Source organism: Protopterus annectens, chromosome 15.part0, assembly GCF_019279795.1.
Source record: "Protopterus annectens isolate FY-2018-M chromosome 15.part0, PAN1.0, whole genome shotgun sequence".
In the NCBI taxonomy this organism is placed as follows: domain Eukaryota; kingdom Metazoa; phylum Chordata; order Ceratodontiformes; family Protopteridae; genus Protopterus; species Protopterus annectens.
Window position 1 is genome coordinate 141,577,309 of NC_056749.1, and position 23,973 is coordinate 141,601,281.

The following is a 23,973-nucleotide window of genomic DNA, read 5'->3' on the forward strand; positions in this document are numbered from 1 at the left end:
TGCCATGAGTATATGTGCATGTAAGCAAGTTTTGAACTCATCAGAGTGTTCCTTATTCTTTGTTATTTCTGGTTGGTGATTTTGATGTGTAATATATGATCCATGGATTTCAGCTTCCCTCCAGAACAGTTACACAAGATAAAAATCAGAGTAGGACAAATTTTTCCACCAAGAATAAATTAAAACTGAAGCTGTAAGGAAACTGAATTTAGTGCAGAGTTAAGAGGACTTGAGTATATGTGCTGACAGGAACAACTTTTCAGTCAGTACAACCAGAAATTTGAGATTTTCAGTCAGAATTAAAAAAAATGACCAGTAAACCAATTTAAAATCTGTCTTAAATCTTTCTTTGCATTACTTATCAAAACTGGAAGGTAGACAAGCTGGGCAGTATAAACGAACAAAAAAAAAAGGACTTGCAATTCTACATAATAAAGTTGAGTGCATGAAACATGACAGTGACCATTTTGTATGGCTCATGCTTCAGCTACCATTTGATCTTGGGGAGGTGAAATTCTATTTTCTTTAGTTTTATGTTTTCAACAAAACAAGATTAGAAAATAAATAAATGTAAAGCAGAACATTTTATCTGGAAAGTTCATCTGTATCTGCCTTTCATTTTCATTGCATTTCTGACAGTATTTCTTAGAGCAAATAATTAGATGTCTTTGCTTTTCTTTCAGTGTTTATATGTATAAGACATGCTCAACTCAGTCATCCATTTTTGTGTGTGTATTCTGTGAGCAATACCCTGTTTATGTCAGAAAGATGGATAGATCATAATAAATGGTCTTGAGCTATTCATGTTGTTTATTTGATATTATTTATATAAACTCGGTAGCAGGTTAAATAAAGAAGTATTATGCTGCATATTGAATATGAAGAAAATATGCAGAAGTCAGAGTAGGAGAAAATTAAGCCAGACTATTTAATGAAAATAAGTTAGTGGTTCAGTTGTTTCTAGACCTCTATTTACGTGGGGATAGAAGCGACTCCCATTTGAATGCATTCAGCAAAGCTGTGTTTCTCCCGCACAACCAGGGCTTGAATTTTTTCAGGTTTTGTGGCTGAATGTAACTGTTTGGACTGAAATATTTAATGTAACGATGTATGACGTAGCGGTGTGTGTATTGGAATCAATGTTAAGTTACTAATCTCTCAGATAAAATACATTGCCATTTCATTGCTTTACTTCAGTTTTTGCTTGCTGATATGGAAAAAATAATATATTCCCTTACATTGCATTTGTTCATTTGTTGTCCAAAACTCACTTTGTCCTATTCAGGGTTAGTTGGGGTATATCAAGGCTTGCAGCAGGCAAAATGCAAGTGCAGGATGGGTCATTGATTTTTCACACCCGTAGATTACAGTTAATATAGCATGCCACCCAGCAACAGCCCCTAAGGCAAGACAACATACCCAACACTTTAGTCATAGGTGACTCTATAGCCAGCACACTGATGTCCCACTCACCAGGCTGAACAAGGAGAAAATTACAGTCAGCTGCCTGTCGGGTGCCAGGATCCATCACATAACTCATGCACTCAAGTCACTCCACAGCAAGTACAAATATGACTCTGTTATTGTCCATGTTGGAGTGAATGACTTGAGACGTACCTCCCTGGACTACATGAAAAGAGACATGGAAGAGCTCTCGGATCATGTGGCCCAGGCAGGTATGACCCTAGCCCTTTGCCCAGAATGATACCACAATATAAGGGCAAAATGATTGGCTTCAACAATTGGCTAAGCTTCTGATGTCATTCAAAGGGGATCCAGTATCTGTCTGCCGGGGACAACATGATCGACAGACCACGATGCTTTGCCAGAGATGGTCTGCACCTGTCGCCCCTGGGATTCAGGTTACTGGCTAAGACTCTTGCCACCCCTATAGTGCCTTTTTTAGGCAAAGTTCAAAGGACAAAACCACCACCGTAACAGGTACAAGCATGCAAAATCTGAAGGTAATGCTACTCAATGCCAGAAGTCTAAACCTCAAAATGCACTCTCTCGAGTCACTCCTAAAAATGGAGAACATCGATATTTGTGCAGTAACTGAGACCTGGTTCAAGGCTCCAGGGAGCACCCCTGCAATACCAGGCTACAACTCTTACCACACTTTTCAGCCACCAAACCAAGACCGAAATACTAAAGGCAGAGGAGTGTCGATATTCACCAAGGATATTCACACCACCAGGTTAGTTGCCCAACACAATGCGTCTGAAAGTCTCCAGGTGCAACTAACACAAGGTAAGACTGCAATCCAAATTGTAGCTTGCTACAGATCCCCCACTATGCCCCAAGATTCTCACTACACCTTTCTAAACATACTGGAAAATATGAATATACAATCAAACACCCTAATACTAGGTGATTTGAACTACCCTGCCATTAACTGGGAAAACTACTCGTGCACCAACACCTTTGCCCAATGGTTCTTGGAATTCATAAATTCCAATGCCCTGGATCAACTAATCCATAGTCCCACCAGGGGCTCCAATATCCTAGACCTGGTCATTACCAACATGGGAAATTGATGCTCCACACCTATGGTCACCTCCTTGTTGGTCAGGTCAGACCATAAGCTAATCACCCTTAACATCCACACCCCCAACTCCCCAGTAAGGAAACCTCCATAAAAAACTTCTCCAAGGACAACTTCATGCTACTCAAGTCAGAAGTGAAAAACTTCATGACACCCATGCAGATGGGAACTGAAAGTTTGACTGCTGAGTCCTACACTAAGGCACTGTATGAGCACATCCACTCATGCATGAATCGTGCCATTCCAAATAGAACCAAGATGCTCTCCTCCAAAAAAAAAGGAAGCCAATCTGGTGGTCCCCTGCTATAAACAAACTATACAACAAAAGGAAGAAACTGTTGCAGAAAAGAGGAAAATCTCAGGATGCAAAAAACTCCTTTACCAGCCTCAGTAAGAAGCTGAGATCCCTCAAAATCCACAAGAGCTAGTTATGAAAATAAAATTTCCAAAGATTCCAAAGACAACCACAAGGCATTCTACAACTATGTCAAGAATCTAAATGGTAATGCTCAGATCTACTCTGAGCTACAACAGAATGGCATTAAATATACTGTTCCCAAGGATATTGCCAATATCCTGGCAGATCGATTTCAGTGCCAACTTCACCCCCCCCTCTCACCCCCTAAACGGCCCATCTCAGTACTGGAAGATTGCCAAATTCTGGTAATAACAGCCACACAGGTAAAAAAACGCACTCTCCAAAGCTAAGAATACAGCATCCATGGGACCAGATGACATCCCGGTCTGTGTACTACATGAATTATAAAATGAACTGGCACCTCACCTAAGTGTCATGTTTAATCATAGCCTCACCTCAGGCTTCGTGCCCACTGAGTGGTGCACAGCTACAATTATCCCACTCCACAAGGGGGATCCACCTTGGATCCTGGGAACTACCGCCCCATCAGTCTGACAAGCCTGATCTGCAAGGCCATGGAATGTATTATCATGGAACTTATAAACAAAGACATTGGCAACCTTAAAACACTGGACCCCACCCAGTTTGGGTTTCTGACAGGCCGATCTTGTCTCCTGAACCTTATTGACTTCTTCAAATCAGTCTCCAGAGCTGTGGATGAGGGTAAGGCAGTCCACACAGCCTATCTGGACCTTGCTAAGTCCTTTGGCACCATCCCCCACTCTGGAATCATAGATAAACTTACTAAGTTGGGCATTAATCCCTACGTCACTCGATAGGTTGCCAACTGGCTTACTGACCGAACCCACACTATAAAAGTAGCTGACTCAAACTCCACCTCCAGACAAGTGGAGTACCTCAGGGTTCAGTCCTGCGACCTCTCTTGTTTGGCATCTACTTCTTTGAAGTACAGGCCAACACTAAGGGACTCTGGCTTACAAAGTTTGCAGATGACTGCAAACTGGGAGCCATTATTGAATCCCCAATTATGTGGATGCTCTACAAAAGGGCCTTACAGAAACAGATGCTTGGTGCCAGAGCCATGGGCTCAAGCTCAATGCCAAGAAATGTATAAATATCCCCTTTGGGAAAAAACATGTAACCGTGAAATATCACATAGGTGGCAGTACACTAAACACTGAAAGTGTGATAAGAGACTTAGGGACACAGGTGGACAGTGGTCTCACCTTCAATAACCACATCGCCACAACAGTCAGGAAATCCTTCTATGTGGCACACCTCATCTCTAAGGGCTTTTCATCCAGAAAAAAGGAGGTTATTGTCCCACTGTACTCATCCCTCATTAGACCCATTATAGAATACAACGCTCCATTTGGTATGTACCTCTCAAGACATCTGCAACAACTGGAAAGGCTGCAGAAATACCTCACTAAAAGAATCACAGGCCTAAAGCAGATTTCCTATGCTGACCGCCTTAAAAAACTCCAGCTATACTCTGTCACATATCATCTACTCCGAGGTGAGCTCTGCTTAACATACAAGGCCATGCCAAACCCATGTTGAACATGCTACACTTAAAGAAATCCCAATCCCTCAGAGACACACGCTTCAGGGATCTAAATCTTGTCATCACAATAAACAAAACATGCTGGAGGGATAGGTTCCTGACCCAGAGACTCCCCAGACTCCAGAATAGTCTGCCCATACATGTCAAGCAGAGCACCTCTTTGGCCCTCTTCAAAAGGAACCTTGATGATTGAATGGGCGAAAGAAAATTCACCCCAGGGATCATGTCAGTCGTCCTGTTAGACAGGGGTCCAGGGAAGTAAATAGTGTGGGAAGAAATAGCCAGGGAATTGTTATGGCTAGGCTTGTATAGGCCCTAGGGCCGATAGCCTAGTACCAGCCTATGAACCTATTATAATGTTTTTTTGTAATCCTCCTCTTCCATTGCTTGTTATTGTCTTTGTATTCTGCGGTGGTGCAGCAGTAGCGTTGTTGCCTCACAGCAAGAGGTTCTCCCATTCGATTCTCGGCTTGGGTTGGGAGTGCCTTCTGTGTGGAGTCTGCATGTCCTCCCTGCGGTCGAATGGGCGTTCGCAAGACATGCGTTGAATGGGTGTGCCTTCATTGAAGGTTGGGCGTCGGGCTGCTAACTCGACACCATAAAAAAAAAAACTGCCCATCATTAGTGGATTGGAGTTCCACTGTGGCGACCCCTAACCGGAAAAGCCGAAAGACAAACAACAACATTGTAAATATAAAAGGAAGCATTTTTTGGATTGCTTTGCACTTCAGACTACATTTAAAAAGAGAAAAGAGTGGAGCATAGCACCAGTCTATCCTTTGTCCACAGACTGGGACTGGATTAGTCATTGTTGCTTATCTCTTCACAGTCTGTGTTCTGGTTACTAAAAACAAAATGAATGTAAGTTTCTTTGACACTGGCTGCCAACAGGTTAACAGACTTTAAAAGTACTGTAAGACTTTACTTATTCAAGTACAGACTGTACTAGAAAGTATTTCTGAGCACATATGATAGAGGTTCTCCTTCATAATTATTTCAGGTCTAAACTACTTTTTGTGCCTTATTGTTAATTACTTGTTCCTAGTTTACTTCTTTATCTTTTTCATTGTTCCTTCATTGCATATTTTCTTCCTGCACTCTTCTTGCTTCCAGTCTGAGAATAAGTAACAACATCTTTTAATCTTCTCTGTCTTCTCTGTTTCATTCCTTACTTAGCTCTCTCCATTCTATAATTCCTGAACTTAACTCCTGCTTTTCTGCTCTGTTCATTTGTTTAACTTACCTGTTTATCTTTATTTATTTTTCTTTCAGTCACCATACTTCGGAACAGTGAACATTCCCTCTCTGGAGAACCCCAGTCTTGAAAACCCTCCAGCAGTTATTCTAGCGTCTTTGTAACTGCTTACATTTATAATTTTCTGCTCAACTCACCATATGCAGGAACAGTGATTATTCCCTTGTCTCAGAACACTTGCCTTGAAAATTCTCTACCAGTTACTCAAGCGGTCTTTGGAGTGGCTTATATTTATACCTTTCTGCTCAATGTACGACTCCTCCTTTTAGGTGATGTTTTAGTTTATTTAATGGGTGCATTTGTTGTTGTAAGGTAGTGGCTTGAACACATTACTTCTGTAAGCACCCCCTCCCTTTTTCCAGCTCATCTTATCATCACTGTCTTTAGTACATATGTATTTCTGACTCTCTTCTGAATTGATCGCTGATAGTAGTATTTGAATGTGTTTGCATAGGCTACTTTATTTTCTCTCTATTGTGTGGTCTAACTCTTGCTTTATATTACCTTTTAAATATGCTTTTGTGTGTCACTTACTTGCTGTAGTGAACTGAAGCCTTAAAGCTTCTCTCAACTGATTTTTTTTTCTGTTTTCTTTGACTACTTCATGTGGTTCTACCTGCTCCATTCGCCCTTGCTTTGCTCTAGCTTCCCTACCCTTATTCCCACCCACCCCCTCTTTCATTACATTTGTAGTTATCCCCTTCTAACCCATCCCTTGACTACTTACTCCCCTTCCTCTTACACTTCTCCAATCTCTATTTATCCTTCTCTCATTTTGCAACAACCTTTCTTTTCCTTCCCTTTTCTTCCTGCGAGACGTTTATACTGTTTACTTGTATTATTATGTTTTGATACTTATGTTTGTACCCCTTTTTCTTTTAGCACTACTGTTGCTTGTATTCTTATTTGACTCACCATTTGCCACTTACCTCATTTTAAGTTATTATTACTACTTCTAACTCAATTCTCTACATACTAACACACACCCTCTCCTATATACATTCTTTCTCCCTTCTTTCCTCTCATTTATACTAAAATTTCTTCTCTCATTCACACAATGATACTCTTCCCCTTTTAACATCTGTAACATGCTGTTTTCCTTCTTGTTCATACTTCTTCTCCTATCATTTTTCTACCTCTCCTCCTATCATACTAACCTAACTTTTGTATGTCCTTCACGTACTTCTGTTTACTTTGCTACCAACTTAAAAAAACATCACTTTCTTTATTTCACCCTCATTATTTTTACACCATGAATTCCTTCTTACCCTATATCATATCTAATCTTCACTTCCCATATTCTGTCAAAGTTAAACCTAAAATTCACTTCTTCCATTTTACATTGCCTATAACTCTGTTTTCCACTAGTACCTTACTCCTCTCTGGAGATATTCACCCTAATCCTGGTCCCATCTTTAGTCTGTCTTTTACTACTCTTTCTTTGCAACCCCCTTCTTATCCTAATTTGGCCACTAAGTACCTACACTTTTTCTCTCTAAATGTCCTTAGCATTCTTAACAAAGTTAGTGAATTCAGTGCTTTGATTGCTCCCACATCTCTTACAAGGAATATCTTCCCTCTGGTTAAAACATCTTCAGACTTGATTGACTTGATAAAAAAGGTGGAGGTGTAGCTATACTTTACTCAGATCAACTTAACATGTCGTCACTTCCCACTGCAGCCCCAATTTTCATCCTGCAGATCTCTTACTAGTTAACTGTAAACTCAATAATCATGAAACTCTTACTATTTGCTGCTATCTACATTCCTCTAGGCAATAATATCACTTTTCTGAATCACATTCCGTCTTGGATCACATACAACATAAATAATGAAACTATTTTACTGGGTGATGTCAATATTGATTGGCAAATCGTTACCTCCAATTCCCCAAACTGTAGTATTAATCTACATGATTTATCTCAACTTATCTCTACACCCACTTATCTCTGCAAACTCATTAACTCTTACTCTATTTTAGACTGGATCTTAGTATCCAGTCCTGATCTTTACTATTACCCAAAAACTCTTCCTGATTCCGTAAGTGATCACTCTCCTACTTGTATTCAAAGATTCTCCCTTCAACAAACTAGGTCTCACACGTATAAATTCTGTCATAGCTTCTCTAACTTCAATCTTAACATATTTAACAACATGCTTTCTAACATAGACTCGTCTTTCCTAAATTAATTATCCCTTGATGATGCTGTACTCAAAGTTAATCATATTTTTCTTGATATTCTTAATTCTCTTGCTCCCATTAGGAAAATTAAAGTAAAATCTTTCTTTGCTTCCTGGCTGACCAAATTCACTTGATCACATATGCTCAAGAGATACAATGCTTGGAAACTTTGGCTTAAAACAAAATCCCCCATTTATCTCCAGACTTATAAACAACTTTGAAATCTAACAGAAAAACATGTCAACAATGGTAAGAAAAGTTTCTATCAAAACCCCAGATATGCCATCAAAGTAACCCTAAAGGTTTTGGAACACTATCAATAATATCCTCTATCCTAGCAAACCCACTTCACCTAACCCCTGCCCTAATAAAACTCCTCTGGAAACTACCACTATATTTAATTCCTTTTTATTGATGCTATTAGTAAACTTAGTCAGACATATCACTCGTCTAAGCTTATCTATATTCCCCCCTCTAGTCAGAAATCTGTCTTCGCACTTAAACCTGTTCCTACTAGCTACATAAAATTCTCCTTGGTACATTAAAGTCCTGTTCTCCTCCTGTAGATACTCTGCCTCCCCTCTTTCTAAAGATTGCTGCTAACCCTGTAGCATGTCCCATCTCCATCCTCATTAATCATTCTATGTGTGAATGTACTGTCCCTACAATCTGGAAGCAATTGTTTGTCATCCCAATTTACAAGGGTGGTCACTCTACAAAACTATCTAACTTTTAGCCTATTGCTATCTTGTCTCCCCTTTCCAAGTTACTTGAAAATGCATTTACAACCAACCCCTGGACTATGTCCTTCAAGAAAATCTTCTCACTTCCTCCCAACATGGTTTTTGTCCTAACCATAGCTCAACTACTGTTCTTATTTTCTTTACACAAATGATCACTCAAGTTAGAGACAATAAACTAGTTTCCTGTCTCTTTCTTGATCTCTCTAAAGCATTTGATGTAGTTCCCCCTAAGCTTCTATCGAAACTCTTAGATCTTAATATCTCTAGATCATCTGTCTCATGGTTTTCTAGCTACCTCTCCAACAGATAGCTGTCTGTAAGATGGCTCTCCTCTTTTTCTTTTCTTCCCATCAGTATCGGTGTTCCTCAAGGTTCTACTCTTGGTCCTTTATTATTTAACATCGTTACTAACTTCCTCTATACCTCCTGTTCCCCACTCTGTTACAATATGCTGATGATTCTGTAATTATCTCCACTTCTGATGATCTGTCTGACCTTCATAACATTACCCAAAATTCTGTTAATGCTTTTGAAAACTGGCTTTCTGATAATCAACTTATTCTAAATAAATCCCAATAAAACTAAACTTCTATTTCTTCCAAAATCTGTTTCTCATCTTAAACCTACTTTTTCTATCACATGACATCTGTCATCGATGTGGAAACACACACCAAACTCCTGGGTTTATTATTGATGATCAACTTAAATTTGAATTTCACTTACATCATTGTATAAAAAAGAAACTCCAAAAACGTGGCTTACTTTTCAGAAATAGAAAATTCCTTACCAATAATTCCAAACTCTCTCTAGCATATGCCTACACTCTTCCTAGTCTTTTTTATTGCTCACATTTATTTACCAATCTGCAATCCTCTCTAAAATCTAAGCTTGAAATTATATACAATAAACTTGCTAGGTTTGCTGATGACCTGCCTTCAACTCCCATTATTACCTGTCTCTTAAAGCTCATATTTCGTTGGAATTCTATCATCTTCTCCTTCCTCAACTGGTTATCATACATTCTACCATTAACAAACCTACGTTTTGCCCTGGCACCTCTTCTCTCATCTGACTCTATGCCCAACTTGGACACTTCGGAGCTCTGATCAATCATTGGAAATCTATAAGCCCAAAAGTACTAGTGGTCAAGGTCTGTACAGTTACTCAATTGTTCACTACTGGAACAAATTACCTTTGTCTATCCGAATGATTACTAATGCTCATGAATTCAAAGAAGCTCTAAAAATTACTGGCTAAAATCCTGGACTTGTCGCTGTATATACTCTACACAACTCGTATCTCTCCCCTTTATTATCATTCATATATACTTACTGTAGTCTATAATAACTTCTTCTGTTATCTTATACTCTGTTACCTTGTATTCAGTTTTCTTACTTTTTACTTCACTTTTGTTTCTCTTCTTTTTCTGATTTCTAACCTCTACATTATTGAACATGTTCTCTACCTTTTTTATATTCAACTTCTTTCTAAACTCTTTCTTTTCCCCTAATTCTTGTATTCTTCTTTTTGCTATTTATACATTCTACCTTTTCAGTTTTATTTATGATTACAGTGCTAGTCTATATAATATACTGTTAGTATGTAAAATTTACTGGCTGTCATTTAGACTAAGGATTGCTAGATAAGTCTTGTTTAACCTCCATTAGTTCAATTATTTCTATATTTCATTTTTTTTGTATTAGAGCTTTTCTCCGCAGGCCTCCATTGAAAAATGGATTATGCTCAATCGAACATTCCCAGTCATCGAAATTCAAATAAAATAAAATAATAAATAAATTAAATAAATTCAGTTGAGCTTGAATGACGTAATGGGCCAGTATCTGCAGTTCACAATATGTGGGTCTCTGGGTGGGCCTACTTGTTCAATCTGCACTAGATTATTCTGTGGACAGTGGGTTCCTCTGTGGCTAGGACTGGGTGCCTTACTGTTCTGTTCCAGCATGTATTTTAACTGCTGTAATAATGACAGTGCACAGAACAGATACAAAGGGGAAGCTCCCATATAATTAGGTATATTTTGGCAAGGTTCTAGAGAGGTCATTGTGGAATAGCATTGTACCAATTGATATGTATGGTTGCTGTCTCTTATTTTGTCTGAGTTCAATATAAAAGAAAGCATACACTGAATTTGTCTGAGTAGTTATTTAATGAATCCCTGCAATCCATCTTACAGGGTGGCCCTGTTGTCAGACTCACAATCCCCATTACTGAATGCAGTGGTTATGAGAAAGAGAGAACAGACATGCAGGTTTGGAATTTGATGAAGGCCTGAACATGCCACTGACTAGATGAAGATCATTACTGTTGGTGATGTTGGGTAAAGACATATTGAGAATTCAGTGTCCGTGAACACGTGGGGGCACAGGAGTTTGCATTGAAGCTTTCTGTAGTACATTATCATTATACAATAATAACTTCCTCTTCTCTGACCTTTTTGGAATTTTGCCGCCCTCTTATGTAATCCTGCAGTTACTGCCCCTGCCTGTCACAGAGCAGATGCCACATCATCAGGTCTTATTACTCATATCCATGGCAAAACCAAGCAAGTATCCCAAGGAACCCACTCTTGTGGACTAAATGGAGTTGTTGTTCTCTTTAGAAGAAACACATTTGAACAATAATAATCTAGTTCTTTTGTCAATTTCATTCTTTGCTTTGTTTCTGTATGTAAACCAACAATGCTTGTCCAGTGTGGGGAAACTCATACTTACACTTTTGTTATCGTACACGTGTGTGTGTGTGTGTGTGTGTGTGTGTTGGGGGTTGCTTTTCCGTTATGGATGTGTATTTTATGTACACCACCTTGGTAGATGCTGGAGCCTGGGTTATGTGCCTAGAATGCTATGCTGGTAATATTGTGTCACTTTTAGACTCCAGGCCAGGATGAGCAATGATAGACTGCAGCTTCACTTCTCACACACACAGGTTCATTAGTCATGACACCAGTTGTACTCTTTGCGGTAAGGGCAATCTGACAAATGTGTATATATGATTAAATCAGATATGTTAAGTTTAACACCAGCCTTGTGTACATATTACAGAAATGTATTGCAACTTTATGTAGAAATGAATATTACTGTTTAGGTAATTCCAGATAGCTTTGTAACATAAATATGCTGATGTAAAGAAGTAGGTTCATAATATTGGGTGGATGCAGCTGTGTGTATAAAACAAAATGCGTTGTCATCTGAGGTGATCTTGTCGGTTTTATATGCTTTGTTAAGGAACTTCATGGGGTTGTATTTAAATATGATTGATAATAAATATTGTTTATAAACAGCATTTTCCATCTTACTGATTTTGCACATATCAAAACATAAAATGTTTCAATTGCAATGTGATACTGTGAAATATGTAAATAGCACAAGACATAGCTTAAAAATTTTAGACTTGCTGTTTCCAGCCCCCTGGCTTAGAGAGACATATGTCTCTGCACCATTGGTAACCATATTTGACTAGTTGCCTCAGCCAGGAAGGCTGGCAATAGTTGGTGGGGAGTAGTGAGCATTTAAAGACCAGCTCTTCTTTTTTGGGGAGGTGGCTGGAAGAACTAATACAAATTTTGTTCCTTGCTAGATGACAAAAAAGTGATGGAGATAGGGTGAAGTCAAACTTTCTATCAGATATTTGTTCTGTTGTTGGAGGGGTGTATGTCATAACATTGGTAACATGCACATGATAGATAATATGACATGTTGTGCATTACTGTTCAGGGATATTATGCTAGTTGTGGTAAGGTAGCTCTGGTCCCTACCTTCTGCCTGTTGCATTCCTATATTTCCCTGCTGTCACCAGCAATAGCCCCTCCACAAAAGAGAAGAAAACAATGCTTCACTTTATTGCTTTTGAACTACAGAGGCTTCAGCCTGTAAGGAAGATAAATATTTAGAAGATCTGCTGTGTGTACATCCATCCATACACAACCCCTTTTCCCATTTTAGCACATGGGGTTGGGGTAGCACTTTGAGTGACAATTATCTAAAGCCAATGTAATTGGAGACATTGGCAGACTTTTTTAGCATTCATTTTTCAAAGAAGCATACAACGTTATATTTTCTTAAACTCATGAATGCGCCTCCTTATTTGGACCATAATAGGTGGTAATGCAACATTGTCTAGCTTTACTCTGTACATTACTGAACCAACAGACTTTTGAACATATATTTTTTAACATAAATGGCATCAAAGTGTGCAACCACTCAGTGTGACAACAGTGTCCTTTGTGCAGAAGCTTTAGTGGAAGTCTGGGTTTCAGGGGGCATGGAAGTGTGTCAAAAAACATTAAGGAATATATACTGAAACATGACAATGCTAGTAAGCGTTGTCATAGATTTAAAACAAGAGAGATATGGCTGCCACTTTCATTTATGTTTTAGTAGTATTCCATGAGAGTAATGGGGAGGAATACCATTTAATTAAGTCAAAGTTCATCTCTCAATTCACCAAGGCTGATTGTGTGAGCTTCAGATTCAGGGAACTTATTGTATTTCTTTTCCCAAGATGCAGTGACTTCAATAATTATGATATTTAAATGGGTATGGATGGGTTATGTGTCGGTGTTGGTGGTGGTGGTGGTGGGGGGGGGGGGGGTAGGTCCCATCACAGAGAGAGAAAAGAAAGAAGTAAAAAAAAAAATACTCGAAATTTAGATTGTATACGTTCATTGAACTTTCAGTCCGGCAGTCTGTCTTGCAGTATTAAAAAATCATAACCTATATCTTGATGATCGCATTTGCATTTTGTTTTGTAAAGTAGTTTGACTAGGATGTAAAGAAGCAGATTGGCATTTATGTTGCCTCTGTGTATGGAACATATATACTGTCTGCAGTTAAAGCAGTAGAATACTCTGTGTCAAAAGTAAACATTTAATTATGTGAAAAGGACCAGTTCTTATCCTGTTATTTCTGTTTGATCAGGGCAGTCTATTCTGAAAACGGTGTTTCATTCTTTGAGATGGTATTGTTACAGAAGTTCAGTATTCCATCCACAACCCTTTTCCCATTTTTGCACATGGGGTCTGGGTGTCACTTCAGCAGTGACAATCATCTAGAGCCAGGGTTCATACCGCCGGGTGGCTAGCCCTTCTACTGTAGTTCTTCCACATCACATACTTGTATGCACACTCACACCTTTGGCCAATTTAGTGTGTGCAGTCCACCTACTGCATTTCTTTGGAATGGGGGAGAAAACCAGAGCACCCAGAGAAAACCCACATGAACACAGGGAGGGAGGACATGCAGACTGCACACAGCTGGGAATTGAAACAGGGAACCTTTTGCTGTGAGGCGACATCACTATCTGCTGCATCACTGTGCTGCCTATTACAAATCCTCCTTTGTCAGTGAGGTGACTCCCACTTTTTTTTTAACCTGTCAGATTCCCCAATATGATACCGATGCATGGCCAAGTAAACCCTCCATTTTGTGCTTATAGGATACTTGTTAGGCCTCACAGTGTTGGACTCCTTGGACTTTCTGGTGTTCATTTCAGGGGAGAAATGTCATTCCACTTAACATTCTTTCTAAGCAGCTATGTCCAAGACCAACCTACTAGACGTTATCACTTAATTATTTATTGATATTTGTTTACCAAGAAAGTCCAACTGGGCACAGGTGCCCTTTTTCAGAGGAGGACTGGGAGAAAAGCTCCAAGGTATCATATTTAATGCAATTAGTGTTTACCATAACAAATTTATAATGAAGTTTCAGTAAATATATAGCGTAATAGTATAATACAATTTCTGTTGATAATCACAAACATTAAATTTACAAACCTTGTACTGAGACATTACAAATACAAGAGCGGTATATAAAATGGGTAGGAGTAATTTAAGAAATACAATAGAATGAGGTATTAGAAGCAAAGCTCGAAGCAGAAGTAAGTTGGACACTGCCAAAATATTAAGGGGGTAAATTCTTAAAAATAGGGACAGATTTTAAATATTACTCTCATAAACTTAAAAAGTTGCTAGAATAACAGGATTTGTGTTAATATGCATTTTCCGATGGATATGAAGTTTGAAACTCAAATCTGTGTAATTAATGATTTCACTCCTCAGTTATTTGCCAGGAAACCACACCTTTTCTGAAAAAAATAGACCCAAACTATTTGGCGAAAACCTGGACAGTTAAGCTGCATAATTAGGAGAGAGAAGCAAGTTTAAGTGTTGACATAGAAGCAGTGATGGCATAGTAATTTGTTTGAGCTAATTAGAAGTAGGTATGGTATAGTATTGTATAGTATAGTTAAGGTTACCATACGTCTGGGTTTCCCCGGACACGTCCTCTTTTTAGAGCTCCTGTCCGGGTGTTTTTTGAAAATTCTGCGATTTGTCCGAGTTTTAAAACCCAGACAAATCACAGAATTTTCAAAAAACAGACATCCCTATTTCGCAGTCTTTCTTCTGCTTTGCTTTTTTTTTTTTTTTTGATTGGCTCATATACTGGTATACGAGCCAATCAAACAATGGAGCTCTGTTCATTGCAGAACTGCTTGATGTTCCGCATTGAACAGAAGAGGGTCCACTGTGCACGTTTTTGATTGGCTCGTATACCGGTATATGAGCCAATCAAAAAGCGGAGCTCTGTTGATGTTTTGCATTGAAAAGAAGAGGGTCCGCTGTGCACGTTTTTGATTGGCTCGTATACCGGTATATGAGCCAATCAAAAAGCGGAGCTCTGCTCAATGCGGAACTGCTTGATGCTCCGCATTGAACAGAAGAGAGTCCGCTGTGTGAGGGTTTGATTGGCTCATATACCTGTATACGAGCCAATCAAAAAACGGAGCTTTGTTCAATGCAGATATTTGGGTAGGGGTATTTGTAAGCATATTAAGGAACCATATCTGCTATAACTGTTTTTTTTTTTCATGTGTCATTTAAAATCTCTGCAGAATCATCTCAAGTATTCGGAAAATGCTGTGCCTCCATTCCATAATGCTGTTTTTCTTTTCTGGACAAGGAGAATTATGGTGTCTAGCTCACAAAATACCCTGCCAAGCAGCTGATAAGGCTAAGATGGGTGGACTGCAAAGAATTTTTCCTCCGGTAGATTGAACATGTTGTAGGTGTGATGGGGAAGAAAGATGACTGGGATTTGTTCTCTGAAAGTTTATTAGTTGGCAGACTTTAAAAATTCCCTACAGAGTACTGCGTCAGAAATATTGGGTGAGAAAGTGAGTGTAACTAAGAACATTTTTTTTTTTTTGTGTTGGTTTACAGGAGCTAATTTGCCTAGACATCGTAAGGTATGTCTAAGTTTAATTCTGGTGGCTGACAAGAAAACAGTTACTAGAAAATGGCAATCAAAGTCTAAACCATCTCTATTTGAAGCAGTGAATATTGTAGCAGAGCTAAAAAATGGGAGTGCGATCCTTAGAAAAGGGTAATAGCAAACTACACATAAAAATGGAAATTGTGGGAATAATAATATGGAATAATGATTTGAAGATGGTGTGAGGTTTAAGAGAAGGCAGGAATTGAGCAATTTATGTAATGGATTGATGACTGTAAAAAAAACGTAAATAATGTATAATGTTTGTAACTGTGAACACGTTTTGTTTTCTTTTATGTACATGTATATTTACTTGTGTCTTAAGTGTGGAGGGGAGGATGAGGGCTCCTCACTTTACCCTTTTTTGTGGGAATTGTATTCCTACAGCCCGCAATAGTATCATTAGCTCTGTTGTTGCTACACTTGGCCAAATGTATTTGACCATTTAGATATCCATGTTGTTCTCACAAGTACTGCAGGATAGGCAGGCTGCAGTTCATTTTGTATTTTGTTTCCCTTTTATGATGTACTGCTGCATCTTAAATTTTAGTACAAATGGATAAAAGCAAATAACAGCTTATTATCTGGTACTTCTCCGTGATAAAACTGGTAATGATCAAATGGCTTCATTTGTTAATTCAAGGATCTTTTGCCATGTAGCCTAAATTGAGCAAGGGAGTTCCTATTGTTAAAGTGCTTTATACTTTTTTTTTTTTTTAACAGCCCCCCCCCCCCACTCTCTTTGACAAATTTCTTGTCCAGTGACCTCACTGTCTTAACCCTGTTGGTCTGCTCCTTCCTTGAGGGAGAAATCCAGGAATCTGTGGCTAAATAACAGCCCCGTGGCCCATATATATTCCTGTTTGGGAAGCACTGTCGACCCATCTCTTCTTTTACAGGAGGGAGTTGGTTTGTAGGGAGCGGGCTACCATCCCACCACTAGACTGCTCATGGACATAACATAGTTACCTTGTTAGGAGAGGAGGTATGTATATTTTCACACCACTTCCTGTCTCCCAACTCATCTGGGAGCTTGCTGCCTAACACAACTCATGCCATCTTAGCATTGCATGCAAGTGATACGCCCACTTCTAGTAGCTGTTGGCAGTGCCTTGGGCCTAGCAGTTTCGCTTACCTAGGATGAGTGATCTCGCATTGTCTACTCATGCTAATCCTATGCCCAGCTGGTCCCTCAGATAGACATGTGTCTGACTAAACAGGGGTTGTCTCGGCTATAGTCTGGGCTTTATCCTTCTGCTGTATGGAAATGGGCTTCAGAGGATTTTATACTTTGCAAAAATGTGCTAAAATGTTCGTTTTTCATTTAATTTTGCCATGATTCTCCAAACCATGGTAGCAGATTTATCATATTAAAGGTGGGAACAGCAGTGGGCAAAATTTGTTGACAAATTGTGTGTGTGTTTTCTTGCAACTTTTAAATCTTTAATGTTGTCTACTTGCTTCTATAACTTTTGATAAAAACACAGACTTAGTATTGGGTATTGATGGTCTGGTTTAGTAGCCAATAAAAAAGGAAATAAAAAATATATTAACTGACTTCCTCATAACAATGACTCCCACACCTCACATATTTCTACTTAGTTTCCTTGCTACCATCTCTGCTTGGAATGAATGTTATGAACTGACTGTCCAGATCGTATCAGTCGTTGTTTATGCTGTATTGCAACACTAAGTGTTAACACTGACATCTTCTTATCATTTTAGAACTTGGTGAAGAACATTCCGGAACAGAAAGAACTCAGTGCTTTAGCTGATCTGAAGAATGAATACGATGATCTTTGTGAGCCAGAGCAGTTTGGAGTTGTGGTGAGTACCATTCTAAGAATTCTGTTTGGATTTGTAAGTTTTTAAATCTACTGCAAAGGGAAGATGTTTTATTAGCGCAGTGATCCTGCTGTCGGCTGTAGATTTGCAGTTTATTAAACAGTATGGATTGTGAGTGCTGACTTTTTTTTTTGTCTTATTTTAAATCTGTGAAGTAAGAAGAATGGGAATAACCAGCAAAGAATCTCCTATCAAATGTTTTTCAATATTAGCAATGTTCTGTCTAAGAAAAAAGTAATAACCATGCCTCTGTAATTAAGTAGTAGCTAACGTAAAGGGCATTTTTAAGGACAATTCAGATGTTTTGATACTGTAACAGCCTAGGAACTCTAGGAATAGGATATGTATGTAGGGCAGAATTCATAGAGAAGTTTGTTGTAAACCTGTAATGTTTCAGTCCGTTTTCATATGGTTTCTAATATAGCATAAAACTACAAAACCATGTACGCAAAAGTATTATGGGTGCTGTGTACCAAGGGATACTGTAACCATTAAGTAATCTGAACCTCTGCTAATTTGGGTTAATGTCATTTAATGTTTCATCTGGGCTCACCCTGTGTGCAAATGAAGTGCTTTTCTATAATGCCTGATAGTGCATTGGTATATTTTCACAGTTGTGATATAGTCAATATGCAACAGAGAACAACTATTTCTAACTAATCGTTAGTCCATTACAATGGTTAAATTATCTGTCATCTGCCCTCTTAATGGAGCCTGCTCCTGCTGCAGGACTTTCTGTATTCTCTCACGTAGTTTTAAATTACAGACCCTGAGTAGACTGGCCAACAGCTCACACCTTTGCCACTTGCATCTTGTGTCATGTGACCATCAGGTGTTTAAGTCATCTGCTAGCTTTGTGTTCTGAGAACTACTGAACCCTAGTTGTGCCCCACCTAATTCTTTCATATTAGTGTAATTAATTCCATGCTTTGATGTTTTCCCGTTTCCATCAAATAGCAGCAGAGCTCAGGCTCCATGGTCACGACAGACAAAACAGATCTGCTACTGAGCTTCTTTACACTTGTACTTTGTTAGTTGTACCTTCACTGCTTGTGGTACAATGCTAATTGTACCCACAGTGGTCCTTGTACCCTACTAGCTGTATCTACACTGCTCCTTGCACCCCCTGCTAGTTGTACCCATGCTTCTCCTTGTACCCAACTAGCTGTTTACACACTGCTGCGTGTATCTTGCTGTTTGTATCCACACTGTTCATTGTACCCTGCTGCTTGCACTGTGCCTCTTGTACCCACACTGCCACTTGTACCGTGCCTCTTGTACCCACACTGCCACTTGTACCGTGCCTCTTGTACCCACACTGCCACTTGTACTGTGCCACTTGTACCAACACTGCTCCTTGTACCGTGCCTCTTGTACCCACACTGCCACTTGTACCGTGCCTCTTGTACCCACACTGCCACTTGTACTGTGCCACTTGTACCAACACTGCTCCTTGTACCCTGCTACTTGCACCCACACTGCTACTTGTACTGTGCCACTTGTACCCACACTGCTACCTGTACTGTGCTGCTTGTACCCACAGTGCTACTTGTACTGTGCCACTTGTACCCACACTACAACTTGTACTGTGCCTCTTGTACCCACACTGCTACATGTACCATGCCACTTGTTCCCACACTGCTACTTGTACCCACAATGCTACTTGTACAGTGCCATTTGTGCCCACACTGCTACTTGTACCATGCCACTTATTCCCACATTGCTCCTTGTACTGTGCTACTTGTACCCATACTGGTACTTGTATCCTGCTACTTGTACTTGTATGCTGCTACTTGTACCCACACTGGTCCTTGTACCCTGTTAGTTCTATCCACTCTGCTTCTTGGGCCGTGTTAGTTGTATCCATGTTATTCCTTGTACCCTGCTAGTTTTATCCAAGCTGCTCCTTGTGCCCTGCCAGTGCATCCAAGCTACTCCTTGTGCCCTGCTAGGTAAGTCCTGTAAACATTTTGTCAGACATTTTTCATAAGGATTGGGATGCAACTGTTGTGTGTATCCTTTGAGAGAGCAGGGGGCTCAGATTCCTTCCTTATGTAAGTAGAGGCTGTTTCACAGTACCTGGGGAGTCAGAATTATAACCCTCTTTGATTATGATAGGAACTTTGACTGGGACTATTTAACCAGGATCCTCACATTGGTAGGAGAGTAGATGGGGGTGAAATGAATGAAGTGGTGCAGGGTCGATGTTGACTGTTTTTGGTGCAGTTGAAGAAGCAGTGCTTATTGGTCCTCTCTGAAGACCTGATGATAGAAGTTGTTAAACTAAAATTAAGGTCTCCAGAGCATTTTTTCCCTTTTCTCTTTTTTTTTTTTTTGGGGGGGGTTGTCTTATTTATCTGTTTCCATCACTTTTTTGTTTATTATTTTCATTGCTATTTGGCAACTTTAATTTCATGGGATGTTTCTAGCTGAGGTGCTTTAATGACAGCAGATAAGTCCGCTTTAAGGTAAGAGAAGAGGTCAGCAGAACCAGAAATCATCTGCCCACACTTTGGCTTAGCCACACTTCAGAGATGTCCGTGACAAAATGTTGCTCTCTTGTTTCTAAGTCTAGAATCCCTACCAGCCTGGCTGACAAGGTCACAGATGAACCCAGTTACCAAAGTACCTCCCAGGCTCCGACCCAAGATTGGTTCAGGCTGGTAACAGAACCTTGTTTTTCATACAAAGTATTAAGTCAAGACCAGACCAGCCATCAGTTTTGGACATCTTCACCCCCACCCCTAAGAAGCGGAGTATGGAATATTCCCCTTATTAGGAATCAATGCCATCCGACTCAGATGAGTATCACCTAGTGTATATTTCACAGATGACACTCTGTCCTGGTTGTTTGTCTGAGGACATCTGATCTAGAGAGTCTTTATCTGAGATGAAGGACCACTTCAAATGCGAGGTCAGGAAAGTGTATGGTACACAGAAAAGATACATCGACCTTCTGAATTTGGATCCAGCTAAACCTGTGGCAATTCCTCCAGTCCTAGAGTTTTTGAAGGATGTGTTTTTTGTAGCCTCATTGGAACTGGACTCTTAGCCTCCTGTACCCAGGAAGATGGGCCACTGATTCAAAGTCACATAGTTTTGTTTGTTCCTTTATAAGAATCTTGTTATGGATACAGAATTTGAAAAAGGATACATACTCATTTCTGCCTCCAGCAGTAACTGGGAAAGCTACATTCTAGAACTCACTGGGAAGGAAGGATTCATGATGAGTCACCCAATGGAATTTCAACAAGTCACGATACCACACAGTTAAATCACTGATATCTGCTTTCAGCAAACCTCAAAGCATATTTTTTGCAGGGTGGAGCAACACACATGTAACCTTATTTGGCTAGGCACTTCCCACATCTCTCAAACTTTTATACATCAATTGTAGTCGCACAGCAGTGGGGAAAAGTAAAGACTCCATTATTGCTGAAAGTAGCTTTCAGGAACATTACTTTGGGGTATTGATATTTGCTGAAGTGCCTTTCTATATTTGTCTGGGTCTTGGGAAGAAAGTATACATCGCAGTCACATACAGTAAAATATTGGTCTGATATCCTCCAATGATTAATGGCAATAACTATGGGGATAACTGATGTTATTGTGAAAGTACAAATCTTGCAGCGGCCCAGATGGCTTTTCAGGTTGGAAGACATGCTATTATATGAGGTTATGACACTGTGGATGCTGGCACAGGCTTTCATTTGTAGGCATTCCTGTTTGAGAATACAGGTCCTGAAAGAAGATGTAAAAACACAGATCCTTAATGCCCCAATAGATAAAGGTCTGCCTTTTGGGCCCCCAACCCAATAAGTATTTAGAAGTCTGGAGGACAAGATGCAAATCAGGTAACTTTTTCCTCTGCTTCATAGGAATGACCCCCCTTGAAGTTGGCTCTTACCAGCACCAAGAAAAGGTAATCAATCAGAAAGTAAAAAGGTAAGGTAACCTATAAGAGAAAATGGCAGGGGCCACAAAGGGAAGTCTGAGGATCCACAGGTTCACTGCTGTCCATACCAGTGATGGGGAACCGTTGGGACTACATAAGGACTACCTCCCCTTTAGACTTCATCCGTACCAGTGATGGGGAACCGTTGCGACTACATGAGGACTACCTCCACTTTAGACTTCATCCGTACCAGTGATGGGGAACCGTTGCGACTACATGAGGACTACCTCCACTTTAGACTTCATCCGTACCAGTGATTGGGAACCGTTGCGACTACATGAGGACTACCTCCCCTTTAGACTTCATCCATACCAGTGATGGGGAACTGTTGCGACTACATGAGGACTACATCCCCTTTAGACTTCATCCATACCAGTGATGGGGAACCGTTGCGACTACATGAGGACTACCTCCCCTTTAGACTTCATCCTAAGCCTTAGTTTTAACAGATCCTTCAGCTCTTTATCTTGTTGGGAAGTAGATTGGAAACTGACCAGCAAGGTCTGCGAACAAGATGAAAAAACAAGTACAGGGAGTATCCCAGGGGGGCATAGTTAAATTATAAAGTAAGTCAAAGCTTTAAGGGGATATCCTTGGGATCAAGCAAGCAAAAACACGAAATCACACCTTTCGAAGGAACTTTTCAGGCAAGGAACCATAAACATTTTCCTCATTAAGAATTAAATAAAATAATTTTCCAAAGACTTTCATTTGTCTCCAGAAACCAGGGCTGTATAGGCTATGTTTAGCTTTGACTACATTAAATAAGTACGTTGGGGTGCCAAAGTTCAAGATGCTAACCTTACAGGCCTTTCTGTTCTCTTCCATTAGGCTGTGATGGTCGTCCTGAATCTAAAAGGATGCTTCTCTTCACATTCCTATCTATAAGACCTCCAGACGCTTTTTTGTACTTAATGCAGGGGTCTGCACTACCAGTTTCCTTCCTTCTCTTTTGATTTTACTGTTACAACCAGAGTGTTTGCAAAATGTCTGGCTTCAGTAATGGCAGATTACTATACCAATGGACTATACATCTACCATTATCTAGATGACTGCCTAATTTGGCTGTCCCTAAGGAGAAGATAGAATGGTTTCAGAACTGGACTGCTTCTAGAATTTAAGCCTTTCTTTAAAGCTACCAAATTCACCTCTCAACACCTCAAAGTCACTGTTTTTTCTGGGAGGGGGAGCAGTTGGATTCCACTTCTTAGAAGATATGTTTGTCTTGGGACAAAGTAGAATTCTTGGCAGATTATCAACATCAGCCAAAGAGTACATGCTGGTCCTCTGTTACATGGCATCAAAGATTATTATGGTTCCCAAGACAAGACTGCAGATGAGGACATTAAAGTGGCATTTTACAAGAGCCTGGTGCCAACACATTCAGCCACTAGGTCACATGGTTCAGCTCCTGTCATGCATCATGCAGGAGAAGTTGTGGTAGTAAGTCAGGTCTAGATGAATCAGGAGTGTTTTGTTCAAGCAGCAATTCTAAAGAAGACTCTGACCAAAAATGCTACAGTCATAACATAAGGAGTTTCAGCGGAGACCAAAATGTTCAGGACAGCAGTATCAGCAGCTTGTGAAGGAAATAAGAGTGTGAAAAAAAAGATGGCAAGTGTCTTTGGTGTAATTCCTTAAAATTTGTTTCAAGACTACACCACATGTATGTGTTACATAAATTAGCTGACATGTACTCCAACATGTTTTGCAGGCTGATGATGAAAGAGTGGGAGACAGCACAGTAAATGGAGGTGTATGACAAGACTCTTACATTCCATGCCCAGTAGAAGGTTCTATTAACCATTTAAGCAGGTCATGGACAGACCCCCATGAATGGATGGAAGTTGGACATGGACATTTTATTTAAGCTATTCCACATATTTGGTATCCACGAAATGGAACCTTTTGCTTCACAGACAGCAGGAACATTCTGCTGCACGGCATCTCACTGGTAAGCCTTCTTTCCCAAACTGGGTGGTGGGTCGGTTTTTATGCGCTTTCCCTATGGTTTCATTAATCCCCTGGGTGGTCTTCAAAATAAAGGAGTATGGGCCAGAAATGATTTCAATAATATTTTTTTCAGCCAGATATAATTGGTTTTCCCTGTGAATGGAGCTGTTGATGAACAAACCTTAATTATTACCTCAGCATATGAACTTCCTGATTGTATAAGGGGTCCTTTGTACACCCCAGTCTGTGACAGCACT

The 23,973-nt window shown here is 39.8% G+C and overlaps 1 protein-coding gene across 2 annotated transcripts in view; it reads left to right on the forward strand.

The window, feature by feature from the left end:
- DIAPH2 (diaphanous related formin 2) overlaps positions 1 to 23,973 on the forward strand; it is a 5,354,951-nt gene that overhangs the window by 3,102,078 nt on the left and 2,228,900 nt on the right. For both annotated transcript variants that reach the window (XM_044057628.1, XM_044057629.1), the window contains exon 20: positions 17,689 to 17,790. In XM_044057628.1, coding sequence (XP_043913563.1) covers positions 17,689 to 17,790 — 102 coding nt within the window. The remainder of the gene's footprint in view (positions 1 to 17,688; positions 17,791 to 23,973) is intronic.